We start from the raw sequence: 23,707 nt of genomic DNA, 5'->3' as shown, positions 1-23,707 counted from the left end.
AAAAAAAGATCTTCATGCATTTGACATTTTCATGCATGAACAGATCTTCATGGTGAAGATCTTATGAATAGATTCTACAAATTTCATGCATTTGACAGTTTAACATTTAAAGCATATCATCATATCATTTTATAAAACAAATGGATCTAAATGCAAAGAACATAATTTTTTTTATGAAAATTAAGATTTTCCAAATCTCATGCATTGAGATTTCGACGTTTAAAGCATGTCATCGTATCATTATTTTAAAAAACACATGGGAACCTTAAGGTATAGGTTAGTTTTATTTTAGTGCTTAATGCCAAGAAATTAAATTATGCATCATTTTATGGCTTCATTTTTGTACTTAGGAGTTGGGTAAACAGATAAAAGTGGGATAAAGTTTTAGATTAGTTTTTAAATAAATCTTAATTAACTTATCCTTCAAAAAAAATAAAAAGGAAAAAAATAAAAATATTGGTTTCTTTGGAAATTTGATGGTGTATATCTTGAAAAATCATCTATTTATATTATAACTTGACGTAGAATAAAACCGTCGGGAGAAAATATTATACATAAGTGGATCCGATTCATGTGGTCCTCTACGGCATTGGTGTTTCAGTGAAATCTCCCCTTGGGAGGTTGGTTGGTTTCCCCAAGAAAACTAATTACTTTGTCTCTCCCCTTTTTTTTTTTTCTTTTTTTATTAAGTCTAATTACTTCTCTACTATGTTGTGGTGATTTCTGGGGTTACCCAGCGAAACAGTCCGGGACGACCAATACTAGGCTTCAAATATAGTCAGAATCTTGAACTCTTGAGAAAAATAACTTGGGCAACTGAGACAAACAAACAAAAGACAAGGGAAAAAAGCTTTGCATGCACAGTAATGCATGCAAGTAGGCAACGCTTTATAATTATTTCTCAAATGATAGTTCAGATTAAGATTACTTACAATGAAAAAATATGCACAGCACAGGAACAGAATAAAAATGCAGCAGCCGTATACAAAATTTCACACCTCTTTCTTTCCTTTTCTTTTACTCCAAAAGGTTGAAAACAAAAAGGAGGGTCTATATTCTTGGAAACCCAAATCTAACTTGCAAAAGTACTCTTTGTTGGTTTTCTTTCTGATGGGGGAGAGAGAAGAGAGACCAGTGAGCTTTTGTATCAACTCATCAGCTTTCTAAGTCTCTTTTCAGCACGACTTGCAACCTTATTCTGTGGTTCAAGAACAAGAGCATGCTTGAAATCTGCACACAAAGAGAAGAAATTCTATAAGAGGGTTGAATATTACAAATCCTGTTTTAATATTTTACAAATCTCTCTGCATATGTGAATGAATGAACCAATGATTTTGGGGATGTCCCTCTTAAAAGTCTTTATCCTCAGTTATTTTTGTATTCAGCTAATAAGGAGGCTAGTATTTCTGATGTGTTAAGCCCTTCAGTGGGTGATAATGACAGAGTGTGAAATTTAAGATTTCAGAGGGAATTCAATGATTGGGAGTTGGCGGCTTCCTACTCCCTTCTTCATTTCATCTAAACCCGAATCCCTAGGGATGGAGGGTGTGATAGGCTTTGTTGGGATCTTAATGGTAGTGGGAAGTTTGATACTCGGTCTTTCTATCATAAGATTCGAAATGCAGCTCCCTCCACCTTCCCTTGGAAGGGTATTTGGAAAGTTAAGGTTCCTAAAAGAGTGGATTTTTTTATGTGGACGACAGCTCATGGTCAGATTCTAACTTTGGATAATCTTATGCTTCGTAGTCGCCCTTTGGCGAATCGTTGTTATTTGTGCTGTTGTAATGCGGAATCTGTGGATCACTTGTTACTTTTTTGTCCGATAGCTCATTCTTTGTGGATGTATATGCTTCGGTTGTTTGGGATCGATTGGGTCATGCCTGATTTAGTTGAGGACTTATTATTCTGTTGGTTTCATTGGCTTGGGAAGCATAGTTCTAATATTTGGGATTTGGTCTCAGGCTGTTTAATGTAGACTATTTGGTCTGAACTGAATCAGCAGGCTTTTGAGGATGAGGGGAAAATTGTGGTTCAGTTATTAGAGTTTTGCCAGAGGACCCTCTTTGATTGGTCTCGATGTTGGGGTTTCTCGGATTGTTCTACCCTTACGGATTTTATTTCTTCTATTAGAATAGATTAGAGGCCGTTTTTGTCTTGTTGTTTTCTTTTTTTCCATTGTTCACTACCGTGAACTCTTTGTGTTTCTCTTGCTTTTCTTTTATTAATAATATTCTCTTCGTACTTATAAAAAAAAAAAAATGTATGCATTTTGTGTGCATGTGATTCATGTGCATTAAAAGATCAAAGCAAGCAAGTTCATTGTGTCCCATAGCACGACATGGCAACGGAAATTCATACGGATCATAACAAGCAGGTGGCAGAACACAATTTTGATTGGCACAGTTGATAAAAGAAATGAATTGCATCCCTATTGGAGTCCAAATACTTGACTTATCTGATGTTTAAAAAACAAACACGCATAAAAGATACCATCACTTAAATTTGCAGCAGGATCTAGAAAATATACTACACACTCATACAAACAGAAGTATGGACATATAACTTAATCATCTACAATCCCCAATATTTTGACATTCAAACAATTTGATAACTAGAAAATGCATATGGGCATGCAACACACTCGGACTGAACATTTTCTACACCTCTACTGCAGGGGCATAACTGGACCAGTACAACGAACACCTTTTACAATACGACCAGTAAAACAAAGTCGTCCTATTTCCCTTAAAAATTAGTGGTTCATCTACCCCCAAGAGGTAGAACAATCAGCTAGGGACCACACTTCATGTAGTAGAGGTCACTAATTAGAGAACCCCTAGGAACCAAAATTTACTTGTCCAAAAAAAAATGTACATCGCATAAGGATTTAATATGCAAACCAACATGCTCTATGACTCAAGGATATAGGTCTTGGGAAAGTCCAGGTCATTGGTGTATATAGTAATTCCTCTGGATCAGTAATTGACCTTTGAATTTTTCTGCAGCTCACCGCATACAAGGTGAACATTTTTTTTAATAAGTTCGGCCCCATTTTGGGAGTAGAGAAGATTCAAATTAGTAACCTTCACTTCATGAGATGTGGTCTTAGTAATTTGTGCCACCCCTTGGGGTTTCATACAAGGTGAACACTTAAGCAGTGTGAATCCAGATTCTTACCTTCAGCAGATTCTTTATAATGGAGAAGTGATTCTCTAGCTGTTCCACGCCTCAGATAAGCCTTCACATTCTGCACAGAATAAATAAAAATTTATTGATTAATAAGTAACAAGAAATATTATTGGAAAATGGGGAAGCTGATGTACAAGTGATGTATAAACAAAACTCACCAAAAAGAGAAACAAAATTTAAAAATTACATTGGAAAGAGGAGTCAATAAACTCTAAAATAGAATGCCAAACATACGGGACCACATGAACAACCTTAAAAATTTTGATTGCAGCTTAATAACAAAGAGCTAGTAGGACCGTTCATTCTTTTCAAATTATCTACATAAAGCAAAAGGAGACTAGATTCCAGGTAGCACTCCTTTGCTTAGCAAACCAATTCCTCCACCGCTCCACCCAACAAGTATGTTACTTATCCTTCTAGGCATTACCCAATGAACTCCAAATTTAGCAATAACAAAAGACGACAACTCATGAGCCACTACATAATGAAATAACAAATTATCTACAAACTCTCCTTTACATTTGCATGTAGAATGCTAATCTACTAATATAATACCTCGTTTAATAAGATTATCAACTGTTAAAATTTTTCCAATGCTACTATCCTTGCAAAGAACACAACTTTCTTTGAGACCTTGCTACACCAATAACACTGTCAAGGAAATGGCTTACCATTAGATCCTCTTAACACCTCATAAAGAACGAACATCAAACTTAGTATTGGCATTAAGCCTCAACCTCATACAATCAAAACCTTCTCCTCTAGTGGTATTCAGAATATAAGATATCAAGCAAAGAACCAACAAATTTTGATTTCAAATCTTGCAAGGCTCTTACAAACTGGTAATTCGACAGATAAAAGTTTCTTCCACCTAGGTAACCTCCACCCCCTTTTTCTATAATTGGACTCCACACCACTCTTGCCTTGTATGAAGATCCCAAGGAAATACCTAGATAGTTCATAGGCAACAACCAACTTTACAAAAAAAAATACCAACCAAAACAGACATTCCTTCAACTTCCTATACAGGTACACCCAAATCAACATTAAGGCCAAACACTGCCTGAAAAAAATAAGAAAAAGTACCCAAAAAAATTATGAGGTAAAGATGTTCTACTTTTGCATTAAAGAAACATATAGTATCATCCCCAAAGGGTAATTGAGAAATATTTAGCGTACCACCAAAACCATCCCCAACCTGAAATCCTGGTATAAAGTCACCATCCACAACTCTATTTAGCAATCTACTACGGATCTCCATTACCTTAATAAATTAAGGAGATAGTGGGTCTTCTAGTCTCACCCCCTAGAGCTATTGAAGAAACCAGTTGGACTCCTAATGACCAAGACAGAGAACTGGTCCATAGTAATCCAGTTGACCAGGACACATCATTAATGTGTGATTAGTGTTCAAACACATACATCTCAGATTCCCATGTTCTGACCATGAAGGACACTAGGCAAAAATCATTTGTAATTCTAAATGTTTTTTGTTACTCAAAATTCAGCAATATTTATATGTGCTTAAACCCCTAACAACAACATCCAAGTCTTAGTCTCTAAATTTTGGGCTGGCTATGCATTCTCAATGTACTAGTCATGGTTGGCTTTATGCATTCTTTTCTGCCATTCTATTTTATTTGAAGTCATACTCTCTGTAACCTCTTTTTTTTGGATAAGTAAATAATATAATTTATTGAAGAAAAATGACAACCAATACACAAGATGCGTGCTGGAAGTACAGAAAATTACAAATGACAAGAATCTATAAAGTCTAAAAATTTAGAGCTCAAGTGTTATGGGGTTATAGACATCCATACAATCAAAGATCACAAAACCAGCATCTTAAGTTCCATCGTCAAACGTTCCAACCCTTCAAAAGCCTGTCTATTCCGCTCAAGCCAAATGGCCCACATGAAACACAAAGGAATAGCCTTCCAGCTTTTCCGATTTCTAAACTTACAAAAATGCCGCCTCCAACACACCAACAAATGTACCACACTCGGGCATAACCCACTGCACTCCAAATAAACACAAAACCAAATACCATTATTCCCTGCTATAATCACAAGGCATAAGAATATGATCAACACTCCCCACTTTGCTTGCATAAGAAACAACGATTAACCAACACCATTTCCCACGTCTTTGAAGGTTATCCAAAGTAAGAATTTTGCCCCACATTGCAGTCGATACAAAAAATAATAAAAATAAAAGCAACTTTCAGAGGTATTTTGGCCTTCTGAATAGTCTTCCATGGTAAAGACCTACTGCCACCAGCAGAAAATAGACTATAATAAGATTTAGGTTAAATTGCAAACTACACCCCTAAAGTTTGGGGTGTTTGGATTTTATATTCTGAAATTTCAAATTTTGGATTTTATCCTTTGAAGTTCTATTCAGTTTGCATCAACAGCCCCTTCATCCATATTTTTCATTAAGTGCCACATAAACTTGCCAGGTGTATATAGTTCATCCAATAAAATGATGACACATCATTTTTATCATGCCATGTCATCTTCAATTATTTAAATTTTTTAGGCTACATAAATGATGTGGCATCATTTTATTAGACAAACTAAACATACATGGCAAGCTTATGTGCCACTTAATAGAAAATATGGACGAAGGGGCTACTAATGCAAATAGAATATAACTTTAGGGTGTAATATCCAAACACCCCCAAACTTTAGGAGTGTCGTTTGCACTTTAGCCTCAAATAACTTACTAGTTGTGGGACTCCAGCAAATACAATCTTCAATTTCCGGTCTGATCTTGATGGAATAAATGAGTCATGAAGTCAGCCGAAAGCACCAACTCCCAGTCATGAACAGCTTGCACAAAAGTAACATCCCAATGCATAGCCCCCATGTTCCAGCAAATATAACCAGCCACATTTGCTTCTTTATTAACAGCTAAACGGTATAGAGGGGGAAACAACTCCATCTGACCTTAGTAATGTGGCCTACTTCAAAATGAATATACTGGAAAACAATTCCCAACCAAATCTAATAAACTTCCACAAACTGAAGCCATGCCCTCCCCACACTTCCTTTGAACTCCAACCACCCCATTCACAACCATATTTGCTAGCCACCACGGTCCTCCACAAAGCCTGCTCCTCCATAGCAAAATGCCTAAGCCACTTCCCCAATAGAGCTTTATTAAAATATACCACCTCACGCACACCCAATCCACACTGCTGTATCAGGGCACAGATTATTTTCCAATTAAAAAGGTGAAATTTAAATTCATCACCCATTCCACCTCAAGAAAATCACCCATTCCACCCCAAATACCTCATAGGCTGTTGAAAAACCTTACAACCCAAAACGCCAGCTAACTCAATGCAACCCTGGGACCAACCCCGAAGGGGACAAGTTCAGACCTACTCAAATTGATTTTTAAACCCAACACAGCCTCAATACATAGCAAAATACATCAGATGTAGTATCAGCCAGCTCAGTACCACAAAAGATCAATGAATCATCAACGAACAGAAGATTGGAGAGATTGTCATAGGAAAAATGGAAGAACGAGCCTTCTTGAATCCTGTAAAAAATTGACCCCAACAGATTTATCTACCAGTTTACTAAGTAAACTCCTTAATTGACATGTCTTTTTTCTACTACTTTTATTAATGTTATCTTTTGTCTTCCTCTTCCTTTCTGCTACTTCAACTTGAATCAACTCACTCTTTTTCATTGGTACATTAATCATTTTCCTCTGCACATGACAAAACCAGCTCAAGAGATTCTCCCTCATATTTCAATCAATAGAGGCCACCCCTATCTTTAAGCTAATTTCCTCATTTCGAATTCTATTTTTTCTTATATTTCCACTTACCCAACTTAACATTCTCATTTCAATTACACTCATTTGTGAACATGTTGTTCGACATTCAATAACACATGTATAGCTGGTCTTGTAGCAATATTTAAAAAAATTACATTAAATTAACTTAATTGGTACTCTACAACTACACAATACTCCAAAAGAGCTTCTCTACTTCATCCACCTTACTCTTATACCATGTTTCACGATAATAAAGAAAACCAAAACAACTATAAAATATATTCCATATTACCAGATCAATCGCCAAGAGCCTTGTAGCTCAATGGTATTGCATGTTCTCCTGTATGATGAGAACCAAGGCTCAAATGCCCCTTCTCCCACTTATTATAAAAATTGAATTATCAAAAAGTGATACCAGATTAATCATTTAAACATGATAGGACCTGATATGTGGTATTATGGACAATGGCTACAAAATTAAAGAATTAAAAAGATGCAGATATTTAGAGAATGATTTGCAGGGACTAGTCAGTACAACAAACTTGTCTGCTCACCTTCCTATCAAGTAATATTGCCTTACTGCAGTCCTCTTCAGCTTGTTGAAAACTGCATGTATTCAGAACAACAAATATGAAGACTTCGGCTATAATGCACAGAAATTAATAATATCAAATAATATATTAAAGAACATACCATCCCAGCTCTAGGTAAGCAGCGGCACGGTTGCAAAAGTAAGTTGCAATTGTCGAATTCAAATTGATAGCTTCAGTGTAGTATTTGACAGCCTTATTCCACTGCATTCCCTTAAATGCAGCATTTCCCTGCAACAAGATTTTATAACAAGAAAAGGCTCAGACAGCATACCTTATGTGTGTGTCCGTGTGTGTATGCATCTCTGTATCATAAGAGACTAATAATTAATATAGATAAGGCTCATCTTAAATCTCAAACAAGACTTGTAGTATTGATGATGAAAAAAATAAAAATTCAGCAAAATATAAAACTAAAACAACTAAAACAACATTTTCAAGAGAAATGTAACCAAAACAGTTTTTGGATGCCTGTATCTAAACCGACATGGAAAGATAAATCTTCAGCACAAGAACATCATTAGTGGCAATAAAGTAACTTACATGTGCACCTCTTTAGATACACCCAATAATGACCAGAGAAATTCATTATGAAAAGCCGACCAAGCACTTTTGAAAGTTGCAACAAAAATCATGTTGGAAGACGGTAATAAGACAGCATACAGGATTCAAATTTTTCCCTTCAAGGTTCCAAAGAAGCTTGACCAGAAAAACAATTAATCAGACTTATTATGGCACTGACACACAGCAAAGTTCTAAATCCATTTACATTATCAAAATTCTAAAAAAATAATAATAATAATCTTATGTTTGATCCAACATGAAGAAATACTAGTGATTATGTACTCTTTAAGTTTTGAAACAGTCAATCAATAGTTCATATCCTTTGTATCCGAAGTGACATATAAATACCAGTTCCAGGCACAGTAATTCAGTAACTATAACTTCAGATACAAATATATTCATCTTAAGTGAATGCCAGACAAAGTTTACAGGTTTTTTCTTCGCAGAAACAGACAAATCACATCTTTCTGCTCGCATTACAGCATCATATCCATTCACTCCATAAATGTATGATAATTCACTTATCAACAAACAGATGACGTAGAAGTAATACGGAAGCAGAGGGATGTAAAATCTAAATTAGCAAGAAATTCTTTTCTTTTGCAATAAGTAAAATGTAGTAAAATAGATCCCCTAATTACGTCTGAAAATCTTTAATCACTTCCCTCAAATCCTTACATGATTAAGAAGCAGAAGGAAGATTCAACAAGAGAGAGAGAGAGAGAGAGATAAAGACAGAGCAGTTATCAACTAACTTTAAAATGATCATCTCTAACATCTATCCCCAGCCACATTATTTCTTTTTGAAAAGCAAAACAAGAAGACACTAAATCCTGCCATTACAGATTACCCTAGTTCAGGAAAACTTGAGTAACAGTGAGAGTGCACACAGTAATCCATTTGCACCCATGGAACATACAGGCTTATTGGCAAAAGGAAAAAAGAAACATACTGAAACTTTGTTATCTGGGAAAGATGGCAGTATGCACACCAAAAGCCTCATGATCAGGAAAGGTCAAATTCCAGTCCCTAATCTTATGCATTAAGTGTTGGTAAGTACAAATAGAGCAATAATCAAAAGGGAATGTCAAAAATGCTTCACCTGATCAATAACTAGATTAAAGATTGCACTAGAAACTTTTCATCAAATGCAGAATCAATATTTCATGACAAAATACTTAAGGGTGAACATACCTTTTCTTTCAAGAGTTCAGAAGCATCCATGTTACCATTGGTATCTGGCAAATGCACTGAATTGGATGCGATGCTAGCTTGCTCTTGGAGAGATGAATACATATCCAAGACCGTATCAAGAAGAAATTTATCAGCACCATGGAATGTGATAAATGAAACAGAGATTGGACAATCATTGTGCTTTCCTAAGGGAATGGAAACCTGCCAGTAAAATGCAAAATAGATATAAATATTCTACTAGGCTACAGAATCTACAGCATAGAGACAAAAACTGAAGCAACAAATACAAAGTCACCTGACAGCATCCAGATATGCTAGCAATGCTTGACAGTGCAAATATGCGATCATGGAATTCAGCTGAAAGTCCCTTCTTTGTATTGAGCTTTAATGGGGAGTCAGCCACCGTAGGAATTACTAATATACCATCATCCTAGAGAAAGAAGAAAAAAACACAATAATAAAGTGGACAAATAGTGGCATATGCAAGTGCGATTCCACATTTTCTTGTGTGGCAAATTTGGAGGGAGCAGAACAACCAAAATCTCGAAGGTTTGGAATGATCTGTCATTAAGATCAATTATACCTTCCTGAGTTATTTTTTTTATTTTGATGTTGTACAATGATTGGGGTTTTCATAATTCAGTTGATTCCATGGATAACTAAAACCTATGTTTGTAATTCTTTAGGAGGCTCATTTAAGCTTTCCTTTTCTTTAATAAAATTCTTTATTACTTATCCCAAAAAAAAAAAAAAAAATCCTAATAGGACCAACTAAAGAAAATGGAAGAACAACAAAAATATTATTAGAACTTAACACTTTGAGTTGAAGTCCATATGAAACATAATAAATAAGTTGAGGGTACCTTTAAGAGATTTTGAAGGGCAACCCGCATCTCAGTTCTGACTTTATATAAAATTTTCATGTTCTTGTGTGTGGTATTAATTGCTGCAAGAACACGATCAGACACATCAGGTCCTAGCTTGGGTTTGACTGAATTTACCCATTCTTCATGATTTGTTTTGAATTCATATCTGAAAACATGTGCACACATCATAGACGTTAGTGAGAAGGAAACCAGGGCATCAACTAGACTGCAATAGTACTACCAATATCCAAGGGCTGCATCAGCTAGAGAGAGAGAGAGAGAACTTGTAAAATATCAATTTTGTATCACAATGGATGGTATGAATATGAACTAAAATCATCTAAGACAATTTTAGAAGGAATTATAAGCAGGAGAAAAGGCTTACAGAACTAAGCAAATTATTCCCAAAACAAAGATTGGCCCAATGGTATACCATGAAGGAAATTTGCAGCCAATGGAGTAAACTTACATCAATATCATACAGGCTATAAGCTAAGTACAAACAATCTTTCTCTGAACAGCTAAGAACACAAAAACTAATCAAATTTAAGTAAGACATTAAAAAGAAAATTATCTTGTGAGTTTGGGATTTTTTTTTTTTTTTTTTTTTTTTTAATTTTCAGATTTTTTTTAGCTTATTTTCTTATGTACAACATTTTAAAGCCTCACTTTTTTCTAAGTACAATTGTACTTTTGCCAACTTTCAACAAAAAGCTAATCAAATGCTTCAATCACACATCACATGATGGCCCCACACTCTTAAGCTGCCAGAACTGAAAATTACTGTAAAGATAGCAAGTTAACTCTTTTTCCGCGGCTGCATCACCTGTGTAACAGCAAGAGTGCTACTTTAGCATTTGCTTCCTTACAATACACATCACACAGATACATCCAGGACATCTTTATAAGCCTTAAATATATCAAATGTTGAAGTCAGACTAAAATCAAGGTTACATCAGCAGATCATTGTACAACCATTGGACATGAACAAACCAGTAAATGTTCTCAGTACATAGTGTGCATACATATATATATATATATATATATATATAATTGTCAGCTTGATTTATCTAATTTCCAAGCGATGGTCCAGATTCAGCTATTGAGTAATGACAATTTTTCTAATTTCCAAACAATGTTCCAGATTCACCTATTGAGTAATGACAAAAATAGGAACCATGAACAAGAGGGAAAACATGAATCTCAAATCTCATCATATATATTTATTAATGAAAACCAAAAGACCCAAGTGAAAGGAAGAAGAAAAAAACTAAATCTCCTGATTACCTTTGCAGTGAAACCATTACAGAAGAGAGCGCTTTTAAAGTAGATGTCCCATTTTGCAAGTTGGATGACGGCTCTTGAAACTGTTTTAAACTGGGCACATTTGAACCAATATACTGACCAAAATTCGTATGCTTTGGAGGCTGGTCTGTACAACCAACAAAACAAAATAGCAACTTCAACATCAGCATTACATTTCTTTAGGTAAGTATCGTTGTCCAATGAGAACCAACATATTTTGTAGCAAGTATTGATAATCAGTCATAAATAAGAGCAACTAAATAGGAAAATTCAGATTTTTTTTTATACACGTGTTTACGTAAAAATCTATGTACATATTATATTATCATGAAGTTCAGCTACTTACACCCAGAAAGGTTTTCAATTGCTTTGTTAACAACATTTAATGTCTTTTGCGTGGGAACTTTAGAAAACTGAAAGAGGTCATCAGCAAAAATAAGACGTCTTGCCCTTCTAGGCTCCACTGAATTTAGTTTAAGTAAAACATGTCCAACACGATGTAGAATAGATGGATCACGAGCAAAGCATCCTGGAAGACCGGACAAAAACAAGGTAAATTAATAAGGAAAAATTAGAAACAAATAGGCAAAACAAAGTTACCCCCACTACGAGTGCATGCACTTGTGCACAAACAGACATCAGTCTTGGGAAAAGGAAAACTACAGTCCACATAATTCAAATTCTAATAAAGTATGACTCATTTGTAAGACTAAAAACTCATACATCCTGCCCTGACCGATTTGCCCATGAAACCAGAGAAAAGGAAAAGCAGACACTTTTTTGTTGATAGGTAAAAAAGGAAAAGCAGACACAGAGTGATACAATCCTGAATAGATACAAATCTGGTTGTCAACATGTCCACATGGTCATTCATTATAAACCTAAAGAGTCTAGAAATTTGGCACTAATTATTTTCCATACCAACAGTGTCTAAGCTCTGTGAATTTCGAAGTACTCCAATCATAGATACAGCCCCATGAGACGGTCGAAATCCAAGGATACCACAAAATGATGCTGGGATTCTGACACATCCAATAGTATCAGTACCTACAAATATAAGAACCTTAAGAGGATCAGACAGCATTGTTAAGAAGCAAAAACATATAAACAGGTATTTTAGTCTCCACAATGAGGTAAGGAGGACATCATAAAAAACATCAATAGGCACATCAACCATAAAAAACAATAAGCACTTAGTATGCACTAACTATCCTCATTTTCATCTGATTTTTATGGACATTACTAACAAAATCAGGAAACAATGGCAATTGACTGGCCACAAGGGTGGGATATTGTTGTATTTATTTTCTTATCTTGTATGAACTAGCATAGTCATTATTGATGTGATTATATAAAAGTGGTTTTTATGTTTATTTTATGTTGGGCCCATAATAGTATGGACCAACCTCTTCTTCTTCTTTTTTGTAGGGACGGGGGGCTTTTCACCCTAAATAAATGGCAACTGGCCCATTAAGTTGCCATTTTTTTTAAATATGGGATAATAGGGTTTCAGAGTAGCTCTCTCCCCCCCCCCCCCCCCCAACATCCTCCCCACAAACAACCATCCTTTTCATCTTGCAGCCTCCATCAATAGAAAAAATCAAGAATTTCAACTTTCAAGGCTTCCATGGAGTGCTCAACATCAAGTTATGGCAGTAAGTTTTTTTGAAACATGGATGGTTGGGGCTAGGAGGATTCAAACTCTGCATGTCTCCGTTGGAAACATAATGAGGTACCAACTGAGCTACAACTGACAAAACTCTTGGCATGGCAGTAAGTTTTTAAAAAAACATTTATACATACTTTGATAAAATGGGCATATCTTGAATAATGCTAACAATTGGTATGGAAAAGGAAAGGTAAATGCCCATGCCTTGATTTTTGCTCAGAATGTTGACAAAAGCTAAAAATAAGTTGATAAAACAAATCTAGTGTCACACACAAACACAAAGTTCTGTGAAATAAATAACAGATTCCACCCCAAAAAGAATAAACCTTGAATGCAATAAATTCAAACACAACTTTTGCCGAAAGAACAATCCATTTTATTCACCAGAACTGGACCTGAACAATACAACGGATGAGATTGCAACGCAAAACATAAGGGGGGAAAAAATACCAAGAGCAAAATCGACAAGTCCAGCTGCAACCGCCACAGCAGAGCCACTAGAGGAACCTCCGGGGATACATGATGGCATTTGTGGATTGGTGGGGGTTCCATAATGCCGGTTCTCCCCAGTTATCCTGAGATAACAATCAGGCACAAGCAGCATACACAAGTTGGCGTAACTTTGAATCTTTTCGACAGAGACAAAACGAGCAATGGTGAACTTAAAAAGGCTTACCCGAATGCCAATTCATCCATAACAGTCTTGCCAACACAAGTAGCCCCATTTTTCAACAGAGCAGTCACTGCCACCGCCGTCTTCTCTGAAACCTCATGTGTTCTCTCCCAATCTCGACTCCCAAACCCCGTCACATAATCCTTCACATCAAATCTACAAAACCCACCAAACCCATCAAAAAATGTACATCAAAAATCAATTTTTTTTAACACTAGTAACCCCAGTCCGATCTTATGGAAAACTCTACAACAATATAAGAATGAAGTCTATTTTTTGTTCCTATAAAAGTTTAGGAACGAAAATCGAAATTCCACAGTGAAATCAGGAAAGGAAAAAGAAGAGAGAGTGGGAGAATAGAAAACGTACATGTCCTTGATGGCGAAAGTAAGAGAAGAGAGAGGCAGTCTAGCGGCAGGAGGAGGAGGCTGAGGGAAAGGGAGAAGCTCGAATCGGACGACGAAAGTACCGAAGTCCTTTCTTTGGGCAGCGGCGTTGGCACGCCTCCGCCTCCTCCGGCGGGTCTCGGTGAGGATCACGACACCGGCGGCAAGGCCGATCCCAAGTGCGATCAACAGCTTGGGATTGGAAGCATTGGCCTGTATAACTTTTACTGCCTTTGACATGGAGCAAGGATTGGAAGTGGAAGGAGGCTTCTTTGGAGGGTTTTGGGAGGGTTTTAGACACACTTTTGGACTTGTTTATTTATTTGGGTCAGTGGATGCTTTGATGCTTCTCTGTCTCAATGAAGTTGTGTATTGTGCTTTGACTTGGACAGGAGGCGCGAATATTCTACTGCATTAACTTTTTTTCCTTTTTTTCTTATACTGATTTTTAGGGACAAATAAAGTCAGTGTTGGAACACCTTGGTAGAAAATTATTGAATAATTCGTAGTATCATAAACTAGTCATTAATTCATGTGATGCATAGAAAAGCTATTGAATATGATTTATTATTTTATGGGAATGTTTTATGAATATAACTTTTGTAACCTCTTTGGTTACATATTAAGATTCCAATTTTAAAAATTCGATATGAAACACTAAATTACTAACTTTCTTTTTATTTTAGCATTAACATTTTCTTGGAAAATATCAATCAAACAAAAAATCAAAATTAAAAATTAGTATTCAATAATCTAATATATGTTGCGATGTAAGTTTTTTTTTTTTTTTTTTTTTTTTTTAAATACCGAGTGTTTTAACACACACACGGGAAGAGAAGAAGAGATCTTAAAGCAAATTACAATGGTGTATATTCAAAATAGATTAACTCTTGAATACACAGCATAATAATCATATATCCAATAGTCATATATATTACTTATATATGACTATTATTAAGCCAAATAATATAGTTTAATGAATTTTATTTATTACAATATTTCAAAAAAGAAAATCATAATAAAGTTATCAGAATGGTTAAGGAAAAAATAATTCACATTTTGGGTTTTCTTGTAAATAAACAAATATATTAGTATATTTATAATTTTATAAATCATGAAACCTCTCCACTCCCAAGTCCAGCAACCAACCCACGTGATACCACATTCCAATGCTTTTGCCTTTTTATATTTCCAAGTCTCATTTAGTCATCTCACTATTCCAGTTTGAAAACTCTACAAACTTACAAAGTACAGATGCAAGCCTTCAAAAACCAAGAGGAATGCTTCTTCGTCCATCCCAACCCATGACTGAATTCTTTCTTCTACTTTTTTTTTTCCTCACAAATCATTTAGTAGCAAATCTGAAGTTTTATGTTTGATCATTGATGTGAGGAAAAATAAACACGGAACGAAATTAAGAACATTGATTTGAAAACACGAAGTGTCTCGCTATTGCCACTACAGCATCAAGGTAGAGTTGAGGAAGAAGGACAATATAGAGTTTGTGGAGCAAAGGAGTTGGACTTTCTTTTTAAAACAAATTGGAGGAAGCTGATGTAGAGAATCGCGTTTGAAGGAAGAGAAGGGTATAGAAGATTTTCATAATTGAGGAAAAAATTTCGGGTTTTAGCTTCTTTTTTTCTTTTCTTTTTTATTGAAATTTTTAAGTTAGAAATAGTTTTTTTTTTTTTTGTGTGGTTATGGTAGGTTTTGATTCTTGGAGATCTATGTTGGTTTGTGAGTATGGTGGGTATGGTGGGTTTTGATTGAGGAATCTGTGGGTATGGTGTCTTTGTCGTGGGTATGAGGAAGGAGATCTGCCTTGGGTCTGAACGTTGGGGGAACTGGTAGAGGAGGAGCGTTGGGTTGGGGGAGCTGGTAAAAAAAGCTTAAGGTCTGCATTTTGGAGAAAGAGAAGGGGCAGAGCGTATATCGGGGTCGGGTTTATGTTTTTTTTTTTTTTTTTTTTTTGGGGTTTATGGTATTTTTTTATAATATTGTACTGATGTGGAAAATTGTGGGAGTTTTAGAGATTTTGGTTATATATATATATATATATATATATTGATGTGTAATCTCCCCTCTTACATGAATTGTGGGTCCCACCATAAATTTAAATATTAGTACTCACAATTATGTGAGAGGGGGGAATACGCATTTATGGTACTTTGGAAATACCCAATAACTAGTCGCTAACCCGTGCAATGCACGGGAATAGATTTTGGATGAGTTTTAGGGGAAAAAAAATCATTATTTTTGAGTTGGAGTAGCAAGCAAAACTGCATAAAATTAATATATATATATATATATATTGAAAGAAATAGCTCAAAGTTTTATTAGTAGAAAGAAATGTTGTTTCATTTATTAGTTTTTTGTGGGAAGGAATAAGAGACAGAATGTTGAATCTCTAATTTAATTTGTGTTGTATGTATAGGTATATAAAATATATATTGTAATATATATACTAAAAGGTGCTTATTGAAATGTCATAACTCTTCGTATTAGATATACCAAAATGTGCCTATTGAATGAAAATGTATTTATTAACTAAAAATGTGTTTATTGAATGAAAAGGTACCTATGTAAATAAGTATGGAATGGTGTTTGTAAATCAAACACCTTCCAAAAGGCTTCATTTTTCACTTTTGCAAAAGTATACCACTACCCACGGGACTATCTCAAGAGAGTCAATATTGAATAGAAACATGTTTTGATAATACCTTTGAATTGTTTTGAAGTTACCGCTAATTTTATATATAAATAAATAGATATAAATATTTATTTATGCATTTATGTGTTTATTAGGCAAAACTTAAATAAATTGTTAAAAACTTTAAGATTTACAATAGTTGATATACTTCAATATTATCAATAAAAATTTATGTACAATTATAATTATTATATTATTATTATAAACTAAAAGACTAAAAGCACCTGTTTCCAGATGCTATTAACATTGGTAATGTGCACAAATTGAATTAGAATCAATTCATGTGGTGTGTCAAATGGGTATGGGCACGTTTAACTAAACATCATACTAAAAAAGTTAAAAAGGAAATCCAAACTACACATTTGGGTAAAGCAACACGAAGAGGAAAAAAAAAAGGGTGGGACGATGTCAAGGTACCAGTACGAAAAATTCTGTCTCTTTCTCACCGTGTCTTTTGTAACTATCTCTTCTTGCCTCTTTATTTTTCTTTTTCTTTTCCCCACAATCAAATCCTTTGTTATCCCTCTCCTGTAGTAGTGCTATTTTCTACACTAATCCTTCTCTTGTAGTATTGCTCTTTGTTATCCTTCTTTTGTGTTCTCTTCAATTAGTTAAGCCATTCGGTAATGGAAGTTGCGGAGATTTGTGGGTTGGAGTAAATTGGCCTTGGACCGAATTTTTTTTCCATTTAACCTTATTATTAGAAGAATTTTGTTAGTTGACAAGTTGCGAAAGAAAGTGGAAAACTAGCATCTCAAGTTCAATAGCAAATTGAGTTTTAAAAACTCGAGTTCCAGAGTTCTAATACAGCTGACGTGAATAAAAATTCCACATGGAACTCAAGTCTCTAAGACTCGAGTTCCAATGCGTGGCTAAAGAATACAACCCCACAAACGTACCTGACTTTAGAAAGAAGAAGCTCCAATCAAGAACCAACCCACCAATCTCCAGCAAATGTTCAACCCTTCAAAACCCAAAAAGCAACAAGACCCTTTTCAATACAAACCAAGACAACAAAAAGCAAGCAATGCCCACATAGGCATTAGACCAACTAAGGCAGTTTTGGTTGAAAAATCAACAAAAAGTCTCAATCTTGTTCATCTCTCTTCCATAGCTTTTTCTTTCAAATCATTCACATTTTTAAGAGTTGTGTGTAATTTGTTTAGATCGTTTGCTTGGTGTTGGAGATCGTGAACTGTGTCGTAGATCAACAATCGGGATGTGCTTGATGGAGACTGGATTTATGTGTGCCGTGGGTCTTCTTCTTTGTTGTGGATCTTCTTTTTCTTTCTTTCTTTCTTCTGGGTTTCCTTCTTTCTTCTAGGTTTTTTTTTTTTTCTTCTTCATTTTCTGGATCTGTACGTTTTGGGTTCTCTATTTGAAATCGAGTGTAAAAAACTCGAGATTCATATTTTTCTAAACTCGAGATCTATGTGGCATAAACGTGTCCAACTCAGCAAGTAGGAAGCGAGTCTTTAAGCCTCAAGATTTATATGGAACTCAAGTTTCTAAAACTCGAGATGCTAGTTTGCAATAATCTTTCAAACCCGTATTAACTTACTACATTCTATCCCTTCACAATGTTAGTCTACAAATATCCCCGCCTTGGACCACCAAAGAAATGTTTCAAAGTAGTGGACAGAAAAATAATTTAAGAGAGAGTGAGAGGGAGAGAAGAGCATACTTTTTGTGGGTATGGTGGGTTTTGATTGAGGAATTTGTGTTTTTGATGGAAGAAGTGGTGTGTCTTTGGATGGAAGGTGGGCTTTGCTGTGGGACTGAGGAAGGAGCGTTGGGGGAGAAAAGTTTATAGAATTTAGAAAAGCTTTATTTTGCTTTTTTTTTTTTTTTTTTTTTTTTTTTTTTTAAATATTTTGAGGACGTGGAAAATTGTGGGAGTTTTAAAGGTTTTGGTTTATATATATATATATATATATATATATATATATAGATTACCCCACCTTGGTTTGGACTATTGGTGTGTGAAATGAGAAAAATGAGACCAAGTTGAGTTTAGAGGCCAAGTTGGGTTTAGACTGTTTAGTAACTATCAACATCTCAAACCTTGTTAACTGTATTTTACCCCCTTTTTTTTTTTTTTTTTTTTAACTTTCATGTTAAAAAATTTAAATACATAATTTGTTTTTTCTATGACTGATTTTTAATGAAAAATCTTCTACTAAAGAGCCTGCCAATTTGAGGTTTGAATTTTTTATTGGAACAAATAATCTTTTGAACATTAACATTAAGGATCCGTTTGGAAACCGCTTATTTTGCTAAAACTGAAAACTTTTTGCTGAAAATACTGTAATAAAATATGTTAAAAGCTAGCTGATTGCTTTTTGCTGAAAATATTGTAGAAAAAAGTTGAAAGTACAGTAGAAAAAAAAAATTATGTGTAATTTTAACCCTATTTTAATACTTGAATATGCAAAATGACTTCCAAACATGAAAAACAAATATTTAACAACAACAATAATAATAACTAATTTTTTTGTCTTAGTTATAATTTACTATCAAGTTTGTTATATCATAATTAAGATACATATTTCATCAAAGCCATCAATTAGAGTTACCAAAAAAAAATACCATAATATTATTTGCTGCAAACATGTTCATCGTACTTTGAATTTTCATGAAAAATAAGGAGTTGAACATATGGAGGTGATGACCCGAATGCACCCTAGGAAGACTCAACACCATTTCCATTATTGCTTGTACCTCAATAGCTGCTGCGGATGTAAATGCTACAGGACTACTTACACTTTTACTTTCAATGATGAATTCTGTCATGCTCTTCTAAGAGTCGGACATTTCTTTCACAGCTGAACATTTTTTACCACGCTTCTTTTGAATTCCTTTGCAGAGTCGGACATTTCTTGCCAAGCCTTTTCCCTTATTACTTTCCGATCCTGCTCTCGACAATAATGGACATTCAACATCCATTTTATCAATGTCCATAGGGGACTCACATTGGGAGTCAACAAATTCTTCATTATCAAAAAATTTCCTAGAACTTTCGGTGTTGTCCTTTGGTATTTGACTATTTAGGATCCATGCATTTTTTCTAGTTGCAACAGTGCCTTCAAACATGATTTCCATAGCCCTTGCATTCATCAATCCTTTTGTATGAAACATTTTTTCTGGACATTCCTACATGTTTACAAACAAAAGTTATGGTACTATTTCTTAGTTGTAGAAAATTGAGGTTGTCAACATTCTCTAAAGTAAACTAACCTTAATCTTTCTTTCCCACCATTCATTAGTTACATCAATTTTTCTAGTGTCAGGATCATAACCCAATCTAGTCTCATGCTCAAAAAGCAACTTCCATACCTTTCATACATTTCTCAGATGATCCCATTTGTTTTTAATTTGGACCTAACTGATCACTTTGTTAATTAGCATCAACTACTTTATCACTTTGACATGCACTTCCTTTCTCAAATATCTTCCACTCCTATTACCTGCTAGGACTTGAGCAGCACACAAATCACAAAGGGCATTTAGTTCTATTAGATCTTTCCATTATGTTCGATCATCTTTTCGTTCAACATCTTTCGATTTCCCCTTAACCATTTTAGCTACAAATAAATTCTATACTCATAAGCATCCTTTCCTATAAATCATATGCTAAAAAATTACAAATATAAAACACAAACACCTTCCAAGTCATATTCCATTAAACCTTCCTAATTAGAATCTCATCATTGTGTGTAAATTGTCATTAATACACATTCATTTAAATAAAAGACAACTAACATTGTGTAAATAAAGACATGTAACAAACAAGAGTAACAATTTAACAAAGTTATAATTGTGTAATTGTTAAGATCTTCATGAAAGAGTTACCTACTATGGAGCTGTTCTTGCTGTTGTGTGAAACTATTACTGCTATTTTGAGGACCGTGGAGCTATTTCTACTACTATGGAGCTGTTACTGTTGCAGTGTGGACTATGGAGTTGGACTTTGAGTTATTATTGCTACTGTAGAGTTGTTACTACTACAGTATGGACTGTAGAGCTATTACTGGTTTAGGTGTCTGTTTGGAATCCACTTATTTTACTGAAACTAAAAACTTATTTGAACTGGTATAGCAAAATAATCTAAAAGCTAGCTGATTATTTTTTAGATGAAAGTACTGTAGCTGAAGCTGAAAGTGCTAAAAGTACTGTAGAATTTTTTTTTTTTTTTGGGTAATTTGAACCCTATTTTAATGTTTGAATATGCAAAGTGACTTCCAAAAATGAAAAACAAAGATTTAACAACAACAACAACAACAAGAATAACAACTAATTTTTTTTGTCTTAGATATTAATTTACTATCAAGTTTGTGTATCATACTTTCTCAAAAAAAAAAAAAAAAAGTTTGTGTATCATAATTAAGATACATATTTCATCAAAGCCATCAATTATGGTTACCAAAAAAAATACCATGATGTTAATGGTAATTATAACCACAAGTTTTTAGATTTTGACAAAAAAAAATAAAAAATCATAATATGAATGGTAATTATAACATTAGTAACAATGAAAGTTCTAGGATGGAAGCATCCCACATATCGATGCTATGATACTGTTCCCAACCACTTACATCTCAGGTTCATCTAAAAAAGAGATCACGTGTCATTTCCTCGTAATAACCTCCTTTGCTACTTTCACATGTGCCCTGTCTAGAAAGTCCTTATCCGTCTTTATGTGCTCTAATAAAATTATGAAGAACCATTGTAGCAACAATATTGCGTTCTTGAATGCATATATCATAGGGTGGCATATTTCTCAAAATTCTCCATCTATTCTCCGAAAATATCTTTATAAAACTAAATCAACTCAGTTCACCAAACCTCACAAATAACTCAAAAAATTAAAACCCACAACAACATTGTTATGCACAATTTACTAGCGGATACATGCCCACATAGAAAAATCCAAATGAAACCCACACAATCCAAATACAAACAATGACAGAAAGACAAACCCATAGGATTAAATGAAATAGAGAGAAACCCACAAATAAGTCACACAAAAATACAAAACCCACAAACAAACCCACACAATTCCATTGATATTTTGTTGATGCAAAATTCAGCCACACCCAACAAAAGGGAAAACACACTGACACATTAGAATATAAAAAATTTAAATACAACTCATTGACAACATTGACATCTCTCCCTCATAGTGGTGGCATCAAATTTGTGGTTGATTTTCTCTCACAGCCAAGAAAATCACCAGAAAGGGTTTGTCTGAATAAAGAAAGAAAAGAGTGGTTGCTGGTGGGTTTGTCTGAATAAAGGAAGAATAGAGTTTGTGTATCAGATGTGAAGCATAAATTTGGGCAATTGGTGGGTAAATGTAAAATTTAAGAGTTTTGAAGAGGAAGATGTTGGGGCATTGATGAGGAGGTCGGCCTGTCAGAATTGAAGAATGGAGATCTTGCGAGATACACACCGCTAGGCTGAAGAGAAATATTAATATTTCAAAACATTACTATTGCTAAACGGTGCGTTTTTGGCAAAATAAACTGCATTTTTTTCTTGTGAATGGGCCCCATGAACAGTGAAAATGGACCCACCTCCAGCTCAAAAATAAGAAAAATGTTGAAAATGCAGGAGTTTTTCAACTATCCAAACTCACGCTTAGTGTGGATTATGGTCTTCCTTATGGACTGAGTTTCCAAGGGATGGAAAATCTATGGGCCCTTCACAAGACCAGCAAAACTGCATAGAAAGAATAGGGCATATTCAATTTTTTTTTTTTTTTTTGGCGAAGTACATGTATTAAAAAAGAAAACAACTATACAAGACTAGAGGAAGATACCCCAAGAAAGCATCAGTTATACAAGAATATATGATGATGCTGTAAATATCACCAGTGAGTTACACGATCCTCGCACACTCGTAACGATATCTGCACAAAAAAAAGAGAAGACCTAACAAAAAGCACCGGTGTGGTGCTGGCAGAATACCCTCCAAAGGTCAAGTTAGAACTATTCTCACAACTCTAGAGTGCTAGAGAAGCGTAAATTATGCGTACCTCGATTTGTGAAGGTATTGGAGTTTTTATAGTAGTAGAAGGTTGGCATCTCTTCCTTGGTGTAGAAGTCTTTTTCTTATAGGAATCCTCTTGAATAGTCCCAAACATAATGGACAAGACATTTCCTTGTAGAGAAGATCTTCATCAATGCGCGTATCTTCCGGAATCCTCTTTGTGCTAGGACTCCATTTACCTTGGGATTCTTTGGTGATTAAGTATGTGTCGCAAGTATTTCTCATCTAGGGTTTTTGTTGGATCTACCCATAATAGACCTTTGCACAAGTTGGGCTTGCCCTCTATCAGCCTATGGACATGGATCTGTTAGGCCCATTTAAAGGAGGTTCGTCAGGCTATATTTTTACCCTCTTCAGTTGCCCCCTTCACCCCAGGGGTTTGTCATCCAACTGGGAAGGACCCATGGGGTGACGGTTCAAGGCTCTAGGGATGACGGTTCAAAAGGCCTATGGGTCGACGGTTTCAATGCGACTGCCGTGAACTGCGCCAACACCTGACAGGTTGTCCGAAAACCATTATGATGTATGACACATGTCGCTCTTCGATTGGATCTTACCTCAAATCGAAGCGTCACTTCGTTTTCCGTGCACTTCCTCTATAGATATCAGTGTCTTCCTTTCTCATTTCTCCATTTTTCGCCGAAACACACTGTCAGAGTGCAACCGTCATCTTTTTCAGAGACCACTCCATTCAGTTGCTGTATCCGTCATCAAC

The 23,707-nt window shown here is 35.0% G+C and overlaps 1 protein-coding gene across 1 annotated transcript; it reads right to left on the bottom strand.

Moving 5' to 3' along the window:
• Positions 1 to 839: 839 nt before the first annotated feature.
• On the bottom strand, positions 840 to 14,578 carry LOC126705644 (outer envelope protein 64, mitochondrial). The gene is made up of 13 exons (XM_050404750.1): positions 14,215 to 14,578; positions 13,849 to 14,001; positions 13,623 to 13,747; positions 12,425 to 12,550; positions 11,850 to 12,032; positions 11,486 to 11,630; positions 10,196 to 10,364; positions 9,628 to 9,762; positions 9,333 to 9,533; positions 7,678 to 7,805; positions 7,539 to 7,590; positions 3,178 to 3,247; positions 840 to 1,230 (listed from the first exon to the last, which is right to left on the bottom strand). The coding sequence occupies exons 1-13, from the start codon at positions 14,469 to 14,471 to the stop codon at positions 1,148 to 1,150; spliced, it is 1,827 nt and encodes a 608-aa protein (XP_050260707.1). The 5' UTR covers positions 14,472 to 14,578; the 3' UTR covers positions 840 to 1,147.
• Positions 14,579 to 23,707: the final 9,129 nt, after the last annotated feature.

This window comes from Quercus robur, chromosome 11, assembly GCF_932294415.1.
Source record: "Quercus robur chromosome 11, dhQueRobu3.1, whole genome shotgun sequence".
Taxonomy (NCBI): Eukaryota; Viridiplantae; Streptophyta; class Magnoliopsida; order Fagales; family Fagaceae; genus Quercus; species Quercus robur.
Note: the sequence above shows the minus strand (reverse complement) of the source record. Positions and strands in the feature narration are given on the sequence as shown.

Excerpts from the sequence above, each read along its gene's own strand:
- LOC126705644 (XM_050404750.1), bottom strand. The coding sequence starts at position 14,471 with ATGTCAAAGGCAGTAAAAGTTATACAGGCCAATGCTTCCAATCCCAAG. Across the intron at positions 12,033-12,424 it reads ACAGAGCTTAGACACTGTTG|GATGCTTTGCTCGTGATCCA; the intron begins GTATGGAAAATA and ends CCGGTCTTCCAG. Across the intron at positions 3,248-7,538 it reads CAATATTACTTGATAGGAAG|AATGTGAAGGCTTATCTGAG; the intron begins GTGAGCAGACAA and ends TATTCTGTGCAG.